This window comes from Artemia sp. Qi Xiang Cuo, chromosome 9 (genome assembly GCF_049724085.1).
Source record: "Artemia sp. Qi Xiang Cuo chromosome 9, ASM4972408v1, whole genome shotgun sequence".
Classification (NCBI taxonomy): Eukaryota; Metazoa; Arthropoda; class Branchiopoda; order Anostraca; family Artemiidae; genus Artemia; species Artemia sp. Qi Xiang Cuo.
Window position 1 is genome coordinate 38,945,870 of NC_142802.1, and position 19,221 is coordinate 38,965,090.

At 34.4% G+C, this 19,221-nt stretch overlaps 1 protein-coding gene across 3 annotated transcripts in view; it reads right to left on the bottom strand.

Annotated features, from left to right (window-relative positions):
* The window catches only part of LOC148948633 (uncharacterized), a 124,406-nt gene that overhangs the window by 63,269 nt on the left and 41,916 nt on the right, over positions 1 to 19,221 (bottom strand). For all 3 annotated transcript variants that reach the window (XM_089094533.1, XM_089094531.1, XM_089094530.1), the window contains exon 3: positions 14,243 to 14,407. In XM_089094533.1, coding sequence (XP_088950659.1) covers positions 14,243 to 14,407 — 165 coding nt within the window. The remainder of the gene's footprint in view (positions 1 to 14,242; positions 14,408 to 19,221) is intronic.

The window sequence follows — 19,221 nt, forward strand, 5'->3', positions numbered from 1 at the left end:
TTCCATTCAAAAGGGTTGAGTCTGGATTCCAGAACAGACTTCAATTTATACACAGCTTTGTGAGTTGTAATAGTGGTAAAGGTCCAGCCAGTGATTGCGTAATATGCCTTACCAGGGTCATTTACCTATTACAATAAACCCTATGTGGGTTGGCAGACAGGTTTTCTATTATGAGACTAATTTTTTGTGTGTCAAACGGTTAAAGAAAACTTGGTGGTTACTGCATATAATAACTTGATTGTTCGGTTTTTTTAAAAAAAACATGCCAAGCTATAATGTACTCGATTTAAAAAAAAATGACTGAAAAGTGTTTTGGAGGAGATGGAATGAATGTGTACTGTATAATACACAAGTGATGATTTGCACAGTGTTGTCAATTTTAAATACTTTAGAAATAAAAAAATTAACAAGAAATGGCTGAAAAGTGTTTTGAGGGAGTTGAGGTGCACGAGGGATGACTTGCACGAGAGTTCAATTACATGCGGATTCAGTTACACGGGGATTAGTTAAATGGGGTCGAGTTGCACGAGGATTCAGTAGCACGGAGGTTCAGTTGTACGGGGTTTCGGTTATACAGGGGTTCAGTTACATGGGGTCGGTGGTCGTTATAATACACAACTTCCATTTGAACAGTGTTGTGAGGTCCCCTACCACAACCCCAAAGGGCTCCGCTCCCCCCACCCCAACCCATGTATTAGCGAAGTTACTCTGTGGTCGTTATAATACACAAGTTCCATTTGAACAGTGTTGTGAGTCCATTACCACAACCCCAAAGGACTCCGATCCCCCCCCCCCGACCCCCAACGAAACCCCCGGTCCTCAAAGGTTCTCTGGGCTCCCAAAGGGCACCCGGCGCACCCATGGCGCCTGAGCCTCCAATATAATACTTTTTAAGGCTTTATTATATATTTTCCGAAACTCTAGTTTTTTGCAAGAAAATTATGGAAAATACAATTCTCTGGTTCAAATGTGAAACTTAAGTCCATTTTTGGTTCGAAAAAATAAACTATTTCCGTAAAATCTAAGCTAATAAGGTTTTTTGACCGTAAACTATAGTTTTTTGCAAGAAAATTATGGAAAATACAATTCTCTGGTTCATAGATGAAACTTAAATCCATTTTTGGTTCGAAAAATAAAACTATTTCGGTAAAATCTGAGCTAATAAGGGTTTTTGACTGTAAACTCTAGTTTGTTGAAAGAAAATTAAATGAGCCCTACAGTAGGATGTCCGCTACTATCCTAAGCTTCAGCTGAAGCTAGCTTCAAACATTGAACCTAAAAGATTCATATTACCATAGTTACGAAGTGTTTATAGAATTGGTTGGTCTTTAAAAAGACCGTTGGGTACTCATGAGTGTGATGACTATTGTAAAAATTCATCGGTGTTTGTCATCCACTCAGTATGATTCCAATCTGTCAGGGATTTGTTTGTTCTTCTTCTTCTTCTTAGGATATCTCACACACATATTCCGAGAAGGAATATCTATTGGTACCCATTTACTAAAAAATCGAACCTCCTCCTCTGGGTTATGTATCTTACTCGGAAATATCTCACAACTAAAATCCTCCAAGTTGAATAATGGTATATCTGACTTGCATTTCTCGATTAAAAGTTTGTCAGTGGGCACATTCCCTTTTGTGTATAGTGCTGTTACGCCAAAAAAACAGCATATCTCTCTGACTTTCTCCTGTACGTAGGATAAATCCTTCCCTTTGTTATAGGATGGAAGAATCATTCTATTATATAAACCTATTTTGTTTATAAAATATGGTGTACTGCGCCACCTCTCTTCATTGTACGCATACATATTTTAGTTTATATACCAGTGGTAACAAGAGACATCTTGATGATCAGTACTCAACAGTATAAATGCGCATTCAAAACTCACTCAACACGCCAATTTCTTCACGCCAATATATTCGTAGTCAAAAACGCCATACATCTTTGAAGTTTTATTGATAGAATGGTTATTCAAACTGTTTAAAGTTCCAAATTGAAACTACATTATATACTAAAGAAACTGAATATATTAACATCTAAAACAAGAATTTTTATGTAATGATTTCTTCAAATAAAATTTCGTTTAAAGAAATTAAACACCATTCTTATCAGATTCAAACGCTTAATACCCCTAAGCATATGCAGTAATGGTTAGTTATTACAAAAATCATACGGGAGAGGACTCTATATCTAGGGGATTAAAAGAAATTAAACTTCTTCATATCAGATTAAAACGCTTAAAAGCCCACTTATGCGACTCAAATTTCTCTATAGAGTGCTAACGTTTATATTTTTAAATAATTTAACACCAGTTACATAATTCTATCAAGTCTAACATTAAAGCAAAAAAAAAAAAAAACCTAATTTTAAACAGTTTTTGGGAAACAAGGTGAAAGTAAAGTGCAACTATTGAATTTACTACTTTTCGTTTAAACTAATGTGGTTTGAAGTGCCAACGCATCTGATAGAATAATTTAAGTCTTATGATCAATTTCATAAAACCTATAATTTTCACCTTTTTCTTCATTAAGTATCAATTACTTCAAGAAATTAATTCCACATTTTTGCAGATAGGAGCTTGAAACTTCCGAAGTAGGGTTATTGGTTTTTAGAGTTTCAGTTACTGTTGAGCCGTGTCGCTCCTTACTTACATTTCATTAGCACGAACACAAAAATGTTATCAATCTTAACATTTAAATCTTGGCAAATCCAAAACAGCAGTGCAGTGATTTTTGCAAGTGCGTTTAGGTGTTAAATTCCAGTTAATAGGTACGTAACGTCAATAAAACCTCTAAATCTCACCTTTTTCTTCATTAACTATTTTGACTAGTTTCTTTTATCATCTATCTTGCGCAGCTTACAGCTGATAGAACATTACCAATTCTACTTTAGGTACTTTTGGCTATCTTGGAAAGGGGTTAGGTTAGGAAAATGAAACTTTCAGGAATGGGTCTACAGGCTAAACAGTTCATGATAAAAAAGATAATTTAATTTTTTAAGTTTAATTTAGCTACTTTTGGCTATCTTGGAAATGGGTTAGGTTAGGAAAATGAAACTTTCAGGAATGGGTCTACAGGCTAAACAGTTCATGATACAAAAAATTCGCGCCCCAGTTTATGTTAATTTCTGCTCGTTTTGAGTCTGACTCGGTTAATTAGAAACCACTGTTTGCAATCCATTCCTCCGTTGAGAGGACCTGTTTGACTAGTTTCTTTTATCATCTATCTTGCGTGGCTTACAGCTGTTAGAACATTACCAATTCTACTTTAGGTACTTTTGGCTATCTTGGAAAGGGGTTAGGTTAGGAAAATGAAAATAAGGTATAAAACACCTTAAGAATGGGGTGACATACATTCAGTTCCTTCTTACAATTTGAAAGATGAGGGGGAATGCTACAAATAGACGCTATTATTTCGCTAAACTTGTTGAGCAGCCTTTTAACTTAAATTTATAGAAACTTCAATAGTTTAAACGAGATAATTTCAAATTTTTTATAGAAACCACATTAGTTTAAACGAAAAGTAGTAAATGCAATTTAATTTTTATTTTTATTTTATCAGATACGTAAGATATTTTCCCGGAAGAAGAAAAGTTCAACTTCGATTCTGAATTTTATTAATGAAAATGAAATAAGTTATTGATCAATTCTATTTTCCCAAAATAATATCAAAATTTTCCACTTCAGTTAAAAAAAATTCTGGTTAGTCTGAAGTTGATTCTCTGAAAAGTATTTTTTTTGGGGGGATACACTATTGGCTGAAACAATTTATTGTGTTCGTGGTAACGAACTGTAAGTAAGGACAGAAACGGCTCAATAGTAGCCGAAACTCTAAAAACCAATTAATAGCTTGCTCGCTTGATGTTACAAAACTCCTGCTTAATACAAAAATCGCGAAGACTAAAAAGTTCAACTTCAATTCTGAATTTTCTCAATGAAAATGAAATAAGTTATTGATCAATTCTATTTTACTAAAATAATATAAAATTTTCCACTTCAATTCAGATTTTTCTCAAAGAGATGAAAAAATTTAAAGTTCTGTTCCAACTATTTTCCCGGAAGAAGAAATTTTCAACTTCGATTCTGAATTTTCTTAATGAAAATGAAATAAGTTATTGATCAAGTCTATTTTCCCGAAATGAAATAAAAATTTTCCACTTCAGTTTAAAAAAAATTCTGGTTAGTCTGAAGTTGATTGTCTGAAAAGTATTTTTTTAGGGGAGATAAACGATTGGCTGAAACAAAAGCAGAACTTTTAAAATAACAACAACTGAAGATCAGTAAATAATTCCGTTTTTTTTTTTTTAAAAAAGATTGGCTTAAATAAAATCGGTAATTTTAAAATCAAAAAAAATAAAGATCATTAAATTATTACTTTTTTTTTTTTTTTTTTTTTTTAAACACAATTGGTTTAATCAAAAGCCGAAATTAAGGCTCAATAGTAACCGAAACTCTAAAAACCAATTAATAGCTTGCTCGCTTGCTGTTACAAAACTCATGGTTAATACAAAAAATCGCGAAGACTAAAATTCTATTTTCCCAAAATAATATCAAAATTTTCCACTTCAGTAAAAAAAAAAAATTCTGGTTAGTCTGAAGTTGATTGTCTGAAAAGTATTTTTGTGGGGGAGATACACGATTGGCTGAAACAAAGGTAGAACTTTTAAAATCACAGCAACTGAAGATCAGTAAATAATTCCATTGTTTTTTTTTTGTTTTTTTTTTAGCTTACAGCTGATAGAACATTACCAATTCTACTTTAGCTACTTTTGGCTATCTTGGAAAGGGGTTAGGAATAAACTGACAATGCACATTCACTTAAATTTTTCAGTAAAGTGCAAATTTTGTTCTGGTCTTGGGAAGTTGTTAAGTCTTCTGGTCTTGTTAAGAGTAGACCCATTCTTGAAAGTTTCATTTTCCTAACCTAACCCCTTTCCATGATAGCCAAAAGTAGCTAAATTAAACTTAAAATATTAATCTATCTTTTTTTATCATGAACTGTTTAGCCTGTAGACCCATTCCTGAAAGTTTCATTTTCCTAACCTAACCCCTTTCCAAGATAGCCAAAAGTACCTAAATTAGAATTGGTAATGTTCTATCAGCTGTAAGCTGCGCAAGATAGATGATAAAAGAAACTAGTCAAAATACTTAATGAAGAAAAAGGTGAAATTTAGAGGTTTTATTGACGTTACGTGCCTATTAATTGGAATTTAACACCTAAACGCACTTGCAAAAATCACTGCACTGCTGTTTTGGATTTGCCAAGATTTAAATGTTAAGAGTGATAACATTTTTGTGTTCGTGTTAACGAAGTGTAAGTAAGGAGCGAAACGGCTCAATAGTAACCGAAACTCTAAAAACCAATAAGCCTACTTCGGAAGTTTCAAGCTCCTATCTGCAAAAATGTGGAATTAATTTCTTGAAGTAATTGATACTTAATGAAGAAAAAGGTGAAAATTTTTTCATCTCTTTGAGAAAAATCTGAATTGAAGTGGATAATTTTATATTATTTTAGGAAAATAGAATTGATCAATAACTTATTTCATTTTCATTGAGAAAATTCAGAATTGAAGTTGAACTTTTTAGTCTTCGCGATTTTTGTATTAAGCAGGAGTTTTGTAACATCAAGCGAGCAAGCTATTAATTGGTTTTTAGAGTTTCGGTTACTATTGACCCGTGTCGATCCTTACTTATAGTTCGTTACCACGAACACAATAAATTGTTTCAGCCAATCGTGTATCCCCCCCAAAAAATACTTTTCAGAGAATCAACTTCAGACTAACCAGAATTTTTTTAAACTGAAGTGGAAAATTTTGATATTATTTTGGGAAAATAGAATTGATCAATAACTTATTTCATTTTCATTAAGAAAATTCAGAATCGAAGTTGAACTTTTCTTCTTCCGGGAAAATATCTTACGTATCTGATAAAATAAAAATAAAAATTAAATTGCATTTACTACTTTTCGTTTAAACTAATGTGGTTTCTATAAAAAATTTGAAATTATCTCGTTTAAACTATTGAAGTTTCTATAAAGTTAAGTTTAAAGGCTGCTCAACAAGTTTAGCGAAATAACAGCGTCTATTTGTAGCATTCCCCCTCATCTTCCAAATTGTAAGAAGGAACTGAATGTATGTCACCCCATTCTTAAGGTGTTTTATACCTTATTTTCATTTTCCTAACCTAACCCCTTTCCAAGATAGCCAAAAGTACCTAAAGTAGAATTGGTAATGTTCTAACAGCTGTAAGCCACGCAAGATAGATGATAAAAGAAACTAGTCAAACAGGTCCTCTCAACGGAGGAATGGATTGCAAACAGTGGTTTCTAATTAACCGAGTCAGACTCAAAACGAGCAGAAATTAACATAAGTTGGGGCGCGAATTTTTTGTATCATGAACTGTTTAGCCTGTAGACCCATTCCTGAAAGTTTCATTTTCCTAACCTAACCCCTTTCCAAGATAGCCAAAAGTAGCTAAATTAACCTTAAAAAATGAAACTATCTTTTTTTATCATGAGCTGTTTAGCCTGTAGACCCGTTCCTGAAAGTTTCATTTTCCTAAGCTAATCCCTTTCCAGGATAGCAAAAAGTACCTAAAGTAGAATTGGTAATGTTCTATTAGCTGTAAGCTGCGCAAGATAGATGATAAAAGAAACTAGTCAAAATACTTAATGAAGGAAAAGGTAAAATTTAGAGGTTTTATTGACGTTACGTGCCTATTAACTGGAATTTAACACCTAAACGCACTTGCAAAAATCACTGCACTGGTGTTTTGGATTTGCCAAGATTTAAATGTTAAGAGTGATAACATTTTTGTGTTCGTGCTAACGAAGTGTAAGTAAGGAGCGACACGGCTCAATAGTAACCGAAACTCTAAAAACCAATAAGCCTACTTCGGAAGTTTCAAGCTCCTATCTGCAAAAATTTGGAATTAATTTCTTGAAGTAATTGATACTTAATGAAGAAAAAGGTGAAAATTATAGGTTTTATGAAATTGATCATAAGACTTAAATTATTCTATCAGATGCGTTGGCACTACAAACCAAATTATTTTAAACGAAATTTATTAAATGAAATAGTTGCAGTTTACTTTCACCTTTTTGACAAAAAAATATTTAAAATTTGGGTTTTTTTTTTTTTTTGCTTTAATTTTAGCCTTGTTAGAATTATTTAAATGGTCTTAAACTATTTAAAAATATAAACGTTAGCACTATAAAGAGAAATTTGAGTAGTATATGCGGGCTTTTAATCGATTTAATCTTATAAGAAGAAGTTTAATTTCTTTTAATCCCCAAGATATAGATTCCCCTCCCGTATGATTTTCGTAACAACTAGCCATTACTGCATATGCTTAGGGATATTAAGCGTTTGAATCTGATAAGAATGGTGTTTAATTTCTTTAAACGAAATTTTATTTGAAGAAATCATTACATAAAAATTCTTGTTTTAGATGTTAATATATTCAGTTTCTTTAGTATATAATGTAGTTTCAATTTGGAACTTTAAACAGTTTGAATAACCGTTCTATCAATATAACTTCAAAGATGTATGGGGTTTTTGACTGTGAATACATTGGCGTAAAGAAATTTGTGTGTGGTGTAATTTTTGAATTCGCGGTTCTACTGTTGACTACTTATCATCAAGAGGTCTCTTGTTATCTCTGGTATATAAACTACAATATGTATGCTTAAAATGAAGAAAGGGGGCGCAGTACACTATACTTTATAAACAAAATAGGTTTATATAATAGAATGATTCTTCCATCCTATAACAAAGGGAAGGATTTATCCTACGTACAGGAGGAAGTTAGAGAGATATGCTGTTTTTTTGGCGTAACAGCACTATACACAAAGGGGAATGTGCCCACTGACAAACTTTTAATCGAGAAATGCAAGTCAGATATACCATTATTCAACTTGGAGGATTTTAGTTGTGAGATATTTCCGAGTAAGATACATAACCCAGAGGACGAGGTTCGATTTTTTAGTAAATGGGTACCAATAGATATTCCTTCTCGGAATATGTGTGTGAGATATCCTAAGAAGAAGAAGAAGAACAAACAAATCCCTGACATAGATTGGAATCATACTGAGTGGATGACAAACACCGATGAATTTTTACAATAGTCATCACACTCATGAGTACCCAACGGTCTTTTTAAAGACCAACCAATTCTATAAACACTTCGTAACTATGGTAATATGAATCTTTTAGGTTCAGTGTTTGAAGCTAGCTTCAGCTGAAGCTTAGGATAGTAGTGGACATCCTACTGTAGGGCTCATTTAATTTTCTTTCAACAAACTAGAATTTACAGTCAAAATCCGTTATTAGCTCAGATTTTACAGAAATAGTTTTATTTTTCGAACCAAAAATGGATTTAAGTTTCACCTATGAACCAGAGAATTGTATTTTCCATAATTTTCTTGCAAAAAACTATAGTTTACGGTCAAAAACCCTTATTAGCTCAGATTTTACGGAAATAGTTTATTTTTTTGAACCAAAAATGGACTTAAGTTTCACATTTGAACCAGAGAATTGTATTTTCCATAATTTTCTTGCAAAAAACTAGATTTTCGGAAAAGATATAATAAAGCCTTAAAAAGTTTTATAATGGGGGACTCAGGAGCCATTGGGGTGCGGGGGGCCCTTTGGGAGCCCAGAGACCCTTTGAGGACCGGGGGTTTCCTTCGGGGTCGGGGTGGGGGGATCGGAGCCCTTTGGGGTTGTGGTACTGGACCTCACAACACTGTTCAAATGGAACTTGTGTATTATAACGACCACAGAGTAACTTCGCTAATACATGGGTTGGGGTGGGGGGATCGGAGCCCTTTTGGGTTGTGGTAGGGGACCTCACAACACTGTTCAAATGGAAGTTGTGTATTATAACGACCACCGACCCCATGTAACTGAAACCCTGTATAACCGAAACCCCGTATAACTGAACCTCCATTCTACTGAATCCTCGTGCAACTCGACCCCATTTAACTACTTCCCGTGCAACTGAGTCTTCATGCAACTGAACAGTCCCGCAAGTAACCAATCATGCACATCATCTCCCTCAAAACACTTTTCGGTCCTTTCATGTTAATTCTTTCTACTTCTAAATTATTCGAAACTGTCAACAGTCTGCAAAATATTACTTGTGTATTATACAATACATATTCATTCCATCTCCTCCGAAACACTTTTCAGTCATTTTTTTCTAATCGAGTACATTATAGCTTGGCATGTTTTTTTAAAAAACCGACCAATCAACTTATCATATGAACTAACCACCAAGCTTTCTTTAACCGTTTGACACACAAAAAATGAGTTCTTAATAGAAAACCGGTCTGCCAACCCACAGAGGGCTCATTGTAATAGGTAAATGGCCCTGGTAAGGCATATTACGCAATCACTGGCCGGACCTTTACCCCTATTACTACTTTTGTGCTACCACAGGATGAAGAAAGGCTCATTTTCGTGATAAGTGGTGTCAAACTCACTTTGATGTGAAATACCCCTTCATCGAATTTAACTGTGACTGAGGCATAAAAAAGAAGAGTTGAAGTGCCCTTCACAAGTGTCAACTCATTCATAGTAATTTGTGTCATTCCAACCTCCGTTTTTGAGTCCAAGTTAATAGTGGATTCGGTCGCATGATCAGAGGATATGCAATTGAATTTGGCACTTCGCCACTTCACATTAAACTTTCTATTTGAAAATGCCTGATGTACTCTTGGGCATAAGTCCTGCATCTCTGCCAGGTACTCAATCAAGCAGGTGAGTACTCAAGTAGCAGCATTATGCTCCTCCAAGATTCTATTACTTTGACGGAGTTTTTCTGTTCTACTAAGTCGCTGGAATCTACCAGGACAGGCGTATTCGTGTTGCTTATTGGTTTTCGAGTGTAGCTCACTTTGTAGGCACCTTCTGTAAACATTTTTCGGTACTTCTGCATTATAACTAAACCAGCGCTATACACGAAAGAAGTCAAGTTTGGTTAATGCTAAAGAAATAAAATAGGATGAATATATAAAAGTTTATAAACAAATTTGGGCTATATATTTGCACAATAGGGGTGAGGGGGGGGGGGTGTTGGGTAAGAATAGTATATATTAAATACGTAACCAACCGAACCTAACCTAGGTACCTCCCCCCCCCCCAAAACCGCAACAAAAACAATCGTTTAAATATTGTAAACTCAATGAGAAACCACGCTTTGCCATCAATTTATCTAGCAAATACCCGTTTGTCTACTTTCGTGTCTGGTTTCCTTGTACAGTCTATAGCGCTGGTTTAGTTATAATGCACTAGTACCCATTTTTCTTTCCTGTTGTATTATGTGCAATAGCGTTAATTTGTCATATTAGTGAAATTAGTATGAACCTGAGAAGAACTTGAACTTATGCGAGCTAAAAATTGGATCACTCCGTTTCTTCGCTAGTAGTTCAAAAACGAAAAGGGTTAGAGAATTTACAGGTCATTCATTCTGTTAAATATTAAATTTCCTACAGAATCCATTAGAGGAGGCATATTTTTAAGATGGATGAAGATCATACTTTTTTTTATCAATTCTTAAGAATTACAACCTAAAAGCAAAAGATAAGCAATTTTGAAAAAATAATATTGAACCTCATTCAATTCCCTTTGTTTTGAGCATGAATTGAACAATTTTGGAGCAGTATCGAATTTTTTTATGGATTTTAAGGAAATGTTTGTCAGTTGAGGCCTATTTTCAGGGAATTCGAAGGAGTGGAGACGTTGCACACCCTTGTCACTGTATAACTTTGATTTTCGTATGCAGTATGATTAATTACATCAGATTGTGTTCTCAGAACTTCTGCTGCTTGCTGATCACCAAAAATCCTAAATATCAAACATTTGTCTCATGTGGCTCCCTGACTACGAGCAGTTGAATTCATAAACCATCAAAGATAAATTGCCATATATTATTGATCTTTGTTTAAGATATAGGTAATCTAAGGAAAGTATCCAAGTAATTGAACATAAAAGAGTGATTACAATCGACTACCAAGAACCAAAAGTGAAAAAAACTAAGTAGCCCATTTTGATATGTTCAAATGAACCCAATCTGCTAGATGAGACAACCATCGCATAACAACTGTTATATGTAATTAGGTTTTATTCGCCATACTTTTAGTTCTAGTGCATTTCAACTTGAAACTGAATTTTCCATGACTGCTAAAAAAAAATGTGAAGAAGCAATAGATACCAAGTCATAAGATCTGTTAGCTATTCTACTCCCCATTCACAACGACATTTCACAATAGTAAGATTTAACAAGCACTAATTTAAGTAAATCAGTTTTCACAGAATTTTATGATTGGCGGAACAAATTCTATGAAAAATTTCAATTGGCTCACATTAGTGCTAGCTAAATCTCGGTATTAATAGAATCTTATTGTGAAAGAGGCATTAGCCTAACTCAGTTCCGCTTTTTATTAACAGATTATTCAATTTAAATACAAGGCAAACAGGGATTTTCTTGGTTTGGGAGGAGTTAAGAACTTTTCCCAGAAATACCTCATTATTTTTGTGTTCACAAGCTGTGAGTCTATACAGACTATGTATTTTCAGCATAATCAGGAATTATTACTCCACATGAAATTTCAACAAAACACACTTAGAACTGGAGAAAAGTAATACTTAAATCACCAATCACTTTCTCACTTCCTCACCACGAGAGCCAAACTCAAAAAAGTATGCAAGGAATAAATGATTTTTTGCTATTAGAATAAAGTTGACGGCTAATTTATTTCCCTCGTGCGTGCCCTATGATTCTTAAACAATTCTATCCTGGTTTTTGGCCTTTGAAAAATTGCTTTATGACCTCAGAATCCGAGCCAACTTTCTGTTATTGATGTGCTAGTAGTTTCGAATTCACAGGAAATTTTTGGAGGAAGACCAACTTTTCGGCAATCAAATTTGACAACAAACGATGTTTCAAACCGCTCACTTTAATATGGACTTTCTTCGTAAAAAGAAATTTCAGGAAATTCTTTTTTCCTGAAATTAACTTCTTAGTGCACTTTGTTATTTGGAAGGTAGTAAAATCTATGCCTTTCTTAAAAAAGTTACATTTATTTTTGCATTTCAGTTATGCACCTAACACCAGTTTTCGGTTCTTTTCTGCAGTTTGAGATTCAATCGGTGCTTAAACCTTGCGTAAAATACAAATTCAGTTGTGGATAGAAAGTCAAAATCACAGTACCTAAAACAAGCAAGGATATACCGTTTCAGAAATCAAAATTATTTATTTTTATAATGTATTAATGTTAATGATTCGGTGAGATAGCAAAAATTATGCAAAACAAAATGGCTATCTCAAAATTTTGATTGGACAACCTCGAGGAAAAAAGGCGTGGGAGGAGGGATAGTTGACTACTAATTTTGTTGGTCACTTAGAAAGGGCAGTAGAATGTTTAATTTACACTCAAAAGAGCCCTTTCCGGATCTTCTAGGACCAATGGTTCGATACAACCACCTCTGAAAAAAAAAAAAAAAAAAAAAAAAAAAAAAAAAAAACGCATCGGTAATATTTCTTCGGGTAAAAAAAAAAAAAAATTCCACATTTTGCAGATTGGAGCTTGAAACCTCTACAGTAAGGTTCCCCGATATCCTGAAGCAGACGGTGAGATTTTCAAAAGGATTCCTAGACTTTTCGGGGGTGTTTCTTCCTTTTTTCAAAAATCAGGCAAATTTTCTAAGGCTCGTAGCATTTTATGGGTAACACCAAATTAATGAATATTATATATTTGGAATCAGTATAATAAGCCAATTCCCTTGACGTATCTGTTGATATCAAAATTCTGTTTTTTAGGATTTTGGTTACTATTGATCCGACTCACTTTTTACTTATAGTTCATTACCACGAATTGTTTGATTAATTGGTAAGCTTCATTCTTTATCAGTGGGACCAAAGGACCCAACGAAGGATTCTTTACAATCACACTTCCCCCCCCCCCCTTTTAAAATTTAGAAAAAAACTCTCACTAATAAAGCCAATATTGCAATGTCTTATCAAAAACACAGTAGACCCTGAATTTCACAAATAATGTTTCATTTCCCCCAAAAAAGCATTCAGATCATTATAAGTCACTATTTACAAATATAAGATAATCACTACAACAAGATAGTCGCCAAATACCCACTAAATGAAAAAAAAACGAAATAGTGGAATATTGATAAGAGATCAATAGACTATAAGGTTTGCGACGGAATATAAGCTTACATAGCACCCAAGTTTTACAAAGAGCTTCCAATTCAGACGTCAACCTGACTTCTAATCCCTTCCCCAGATGTGATTATAAATCAAGACTATGTTTAACATATAAGTTCAAAAGTAAAAAAATAAAATTTAAATTTTACAAATATTGTTTGATTTCCATCGAAGTTATCATAAAAAGGTTTTTGAAGTCACTAATTACAAATATGATGCTAGACTTGCAATATGAGCGTCTTAAAAAAAAAAGCATGCAGTAAAAACATTTGAAAAATGGCTGACAATTTCCCTCTCAGTTTGAATCGAAGCATTTCTTAGCTTGTTATTTGTATATCTAATTTATAAAATAAATTATAATTATAAAATAAAATAATTATGATATAATTATAAAATAATTATAATATAATAATAAAATAAATACAAAGCCAAAAAGTGAAACAAGATATGTACATATTTCACAAACGGCTCCCCATATCTACAATAGTTCGAACTGAAAAATATCCAGACTTGCTGACAGAAGTCCAAAGTCAAAACAATTTAAGTACATATTTGACAAATTATGTAGGCAAAGTTGCATTTATGTTTTTGAAGCCATCACTTATAAATTTGGGGATAAGACTAACATAGGTTCTAAGACTACAATCTAGGTTTTCCAAAGCGAAACACTGCTAGCAGCTATCAACAAAACACTGTTAGCTGCCTCCTGCCATTGCCGAGCACACAGTAGCTGACTCGATCAAATTTTCTAAACTTCTTTCTGTTTCAAAATTTCATATTAACCATTCTGAATTTAAAATTCGAATCTAAAGTTTGCGTTTAACGGTTTTTGAAGTCTCAAATATTCAGCTATGCATGCAAAGGTATACTTTTTCGATACTGAAAGGAAAAATTAATACGCCTTTTTTGACGTCAGGTACCGCTTACCAAAATGAGTAAAAAAAAACTCCGTAGTAAAACGCTGGCCATATTTCTACTGCAACCACAGGGTAATGGATATTAGTTAATAAACAAATAATTACCAGCTAAAGCGTCCTTCTGAATGACTATCCCTTTATGTGGTCCCCCAGCAACGAATACCTTGCTTCCATCAACTCCATTTTCTTCTGGCGCCTCCGTCCTTCTTCGCTCTATGGATATGATTGTTGACTTGGCGGTTTTCTTTCGTGGTGTCAAAATAATCCTTTCTGGAAAATATTTTAGTCATATTTGGTTAAAACTGGCATGCACACAGTATTTCAATTCGGAAGGGACTGGCATATCAAAGGATGCATAAAACATGCGAATTAAACGAAACGTATGGGATATGACGAGAAAACTGTAACACATTGGGATTCAATGCGGAGTCCAAAGATCGCCAACCCCATCTGAGTACGTAAGCTAAGTTCGGAAGCAATTAATGTAAAAGGTTATAGATCTGAAAGGGAAACACAATTTAAAGGTCGGCAGTAAATTTAACTTTTAAATAATAATGAACACCAAACTGCTAATTCAATTAGAAGACCTTTGCTTATCCCATCTTTGAGCTACGATTCAGGACATAAAAAAACAAACTAATGCTTTGCAGAAAACTCCAAGATAGCTTGAAATTAATAGGTCTAAGTGATAATCTTAATATATTAGTTTTAAGGGGTGAGTAAATGGACTAGTTAGCATGGCTAGGTATTGGGAGAAACTAGTATCTGTACCAAAGAAAAATAAGAAATGTTATTAAAAGCAGCATTCCAATCGTGTTTGATATATAGGACAAAAGGTTCTTGGGGGAATGGGATAGCCAAGTAAGACATATTTTAAAACTTGTGGAGAAGCTAGGCTGTGGAACATTGAGAATGGATTAGGGCTAGGAAGGGGGGAAGGGCAAAAATGTGAGAGCTAGTTTAGACAATCAGAAATTATCGAAATGGCAAAATAAGGTATTGTCATCCATCTTTCTCTCTCTGTATACTAAGATTAAGAAAGATTGAGGTGAGGAACTTTTTGCAAGGCTCAATTAGGAGAAATTAAAATGGATAATTTCGGCGAAAGGAAATCTTTTGCAAATTGATAATCTTTAATAGGCAAGGTAATAAAAAAATATTTGGGAAGGGCGAGGTTGAAGGCAGGTCTTAATTTTTGTGCAATGTGTGGAGATGGGGAGAATGATTTAATTCTTCTCTGGATTTTTGAAAGGAATTAAAAGGACTGAGGGAACAAATTTTTTCGGGCTGGTTTGAAAGGAAAAAAAACAGGTAGATATTATATTCAGTGGTAGAAAGTTTATGGGGATAAGGAAGTTGGAAGGTTGGTTAGTTTGAGTACGGCATGACACATAGGGATCATCTTCTTTGATTTATTTATTCAGCTTGGATTCAAGGGTGTGCAATTCTGCGCAATTGATGCTCAAGAGGAGATGAACTTCCTATTCAAGCAGAGACTAATGCGAGGTGACAGTATATTGTATACATTTAAATGCCAACTTAATCGAATCCATTTTTATACACTTTCGAAAGTTTTAGCATTATGGCCTTTTGACGAAGTGAGAGATAGAGCGAGGCCTCTTGACGAAGTGAGGGATGTTGTTCTTTTTTGAAAAAAAGAACAACATTCATATTCTGCCTCCAAGGAAAGACAATGAAGGTTGAAAGGTCAGTCGGGTTTATCTACTAATGATCAATCACACATAATCATTCAAGCGCAAGAAAAAAATTGAGAACAATATATTGAATAAATTGACAGCCTAGAACAGGTTTTTCCCCAAAATTACTCCCGAGATAAAAGGAACTTTGCGTGTGACTTGAAACCAGGAATACTATGAGTATCCTTCAAGTAATTATTCGTTTTAAAATGCTCACGAGTTGGGAGAGTACCAGTATTACTAGACTTCGAAAATAATTTCACAGATCTATTGTACATTTTCAATTGTTTTTTAAAATCTTACAAACTTACTCGTCCAAACTAAACATCCAGGGTTTATCTACAGAGTGGCGAGGCGCAGATGACGCCTACAAGCCTAGACTGGTCTGGTTCTCGGCAGCCCGAATATTCTAGAACAGTAACATTTTTTGTTGTGACTCATCATCCAGAGCTGTTCCTAGGGCTGATGGCGGCCCGGGAAAAAATTACAGCGCCACCTCCCGACTATAATATAAGCAGAAAGGGCCGAATCAAAGTGAACAATTTGATCAAAGTGGGAAAACTCCAGTCTTGGTGCCCCCTCCCCAGCTGCAGCACCCAGGAGAGCTGACACGGTTGCCCCTGCCGCTCTCCCTCCCCTTGAGTGTTTTTCTCATCATCGAATCTGGTAGATTTAGCATTACAGTAACACAGCGTATATTTTGTCTAAAAATCCAAATTCAAATTTTTCTTGTATTCTTAAAAACCTGGATGTTCATTGTATGCTGTTAAAAATAAATTACTTTAAGAACTTTGTCAGGGACTGTACCTTTTACCCTACATCACCAACGGATTCTGCTCAATTTGTCGGCTATCGCCCTTGAATGTTTTTTTGTATGACAGGTTTCCATCAATTAAAAAACCTGAGCATTTAGTTGTTGTTACTCTTATTATCAAATTTCCTATAACTATGATTCGATCATTTCCTTCAGTCCATACATGTCTAGAATATACAATGAAAAATGTTCCAGAGAATTTACGGCAAACAGATTTTGTTGAGAAAATGTTAGAAACTCGGAAAATGTAATATTAATTTCGTTGAAAAAAAAATATCAAGTGAAAGTAATACCAGGAAGACCCATGTTTCACTCGCATATAGAATGACATCAGTCTCGGTCTGGTATTGTTTGACTCGATTAATGAAAATGATAAAAATAGGGGGATTCCAGGCTTGAAAACTGTGAGACCACGCGCCCATCTTCTTCCTTCTCGACAAAAATCAACCATTCTGACAGGGCCGTACCCAGGATTTGTTTTGAGGGTGTTTTACACAGGGGGGGGGGGGGTACACAAAAAACTAAAAAAACAGATAAAAATTAGTTTATATCCATTTTTGTTACGTTTTTACGAGCCAGACAAACATTTCGAGGGGCGGTCCAAATCCCCTAGCCCTTCCCCCCCTGAATACGGCCTTGCATTCTGATACTATTGATGTAGATGCAATAAAATCATACCAAGGTTGAACCTTTTAACTCCAAATGATTCAAGAGCTTGAATAATCTCAGAGTAGTCCACCGTGCCAAACGCTTTTCCGGTTGCAAAAATACAGCTGCAGGTACAAGTCAACCTTCAAATTTATTAATCCAATCAACCAGTTTTAGAACTGCTATATCAGAACATGGTCCTTTTCTTAACCTGAATTGGTTTTCTAGTAAAACTCTAGGCATATTTTATTCAATAAAATTGCTTGATTGAATAAAATTGTACTACTTTCACATATGGTTTCGAGAAAGAAGAGACGAGTCTTCGACATGATGGGTCATCTTTTTCTCCCCTCATCAACAAAAGTTATTACCGACGAAGAAAATTCAACAAAAAAGAAAAAAAAAACAACACACATCAACAATTAAATGATTTTCCATGAATCCAATTCGACCAAAGATAATCCTAACTGAATTTGAGAGTATTCTCCAAAGTCATACACATGTTGGAGCAAATTCAGGCGTTTTATTAACCTAAAACTTGGAGAATATAAATAAAAATACAATCAACAAGCTGGTCATAAACAATAATGTTGTCATAATAGAAAATACAAATATAAATACTGGATAATATACACAAACCTACATTATACTTATGAATCGTTATAGCAATTCTTTACTAAAATTATTTAGCAGGCGAAAAAAGAACAAAACAACACAAAATACGATAAACACTAAAATGAGGTAACCATAAAAATAAGGTAAACCATATTGAAAATGAAGAAATTAATAAGAGATACGGAATTAAAGCATGAGCTACTGACATTTTAGCTTGTTTCTAACATTGGAAAATTGGAGACGCATCTCATAGGCTACTTTCATAGCATTACGGTATAGACATAAGAACATGTTTAAGATTCTTGCAAGAACAGTTTTTTGTCCGAGGTTAAATGAGAGCATAATCTATATAAATACATACAGCATCTAGCAGAAGAATTTGGCGCCATTTTGATATTAAGGATACAATTATTTTCGGTAGTCTTTGAGCTGACGCTAATGAAAACTGTTTGGTCCAAATCATGGTCATGCTCCCCTACATCCTATAAAGCAATTTCACCACTTAAAACAAGGTCTTTGGATCAGAGCCGGATATAGCAGGGCAGAAGGGAGCAAGCGTTTCAGATGACACGGCTTGGGCGCAGCAAAGCCAACTAAAGTTTAAACTAAAAAAAAAAAAAAAATCCCGAAAAGAACTAATTCAACGATTGGAATCATCTAAACTGTTATTTCCGAGTATTTTGCCACGAATAATTGCAAACTTTTAGTAGCCTCTGGCTTTTCTCTCCTTGTTCAGCCCTGGCCGCAATCATTTATCAGATATATGTCCTTTTCATAATTGATCAACTCCATTTCTTTTCCTGTTGATATCATTAGGTTTGCTAATTAGGTATAGCTTGGAAAATTCACAGCTTCTGATGAGTCACTCGCCTGATAATAAGCCAGTGTTACAATCACAAATTTTAAACCTGTGAAAAAAGGGCAAAAACCTGTGAAACTTTTTAGAGCTTGTTTAGACCTTCGCTCTACAGTTTGCTTTTAGCCCAGCCTTCATTGACAGATTCCTGAAATTGGATCATTGAAGACAAGCCCTTTTTGAAAGAATAACAGATCCCTCAACAAATACCAGTCTTCATTTGTCCGGAATCCAGAGTATGGCGCCAGGATCTGTTAATAAAAACTGAACTTCTAGCACTCAAAAGTAGCAACGCTTTGACATGCACTAGTAACTAGAGTAGGTGCGAAACGGTATGAACGAAGGTTCGTATTTGATGTTATTTGATATCACTAAATAGCTCGCATGTTTTATAGTTTCAGGGCCCTTTCTAAACGCACATAAATCTGTTTCTGTTTGATTTATCCCCAGCAAA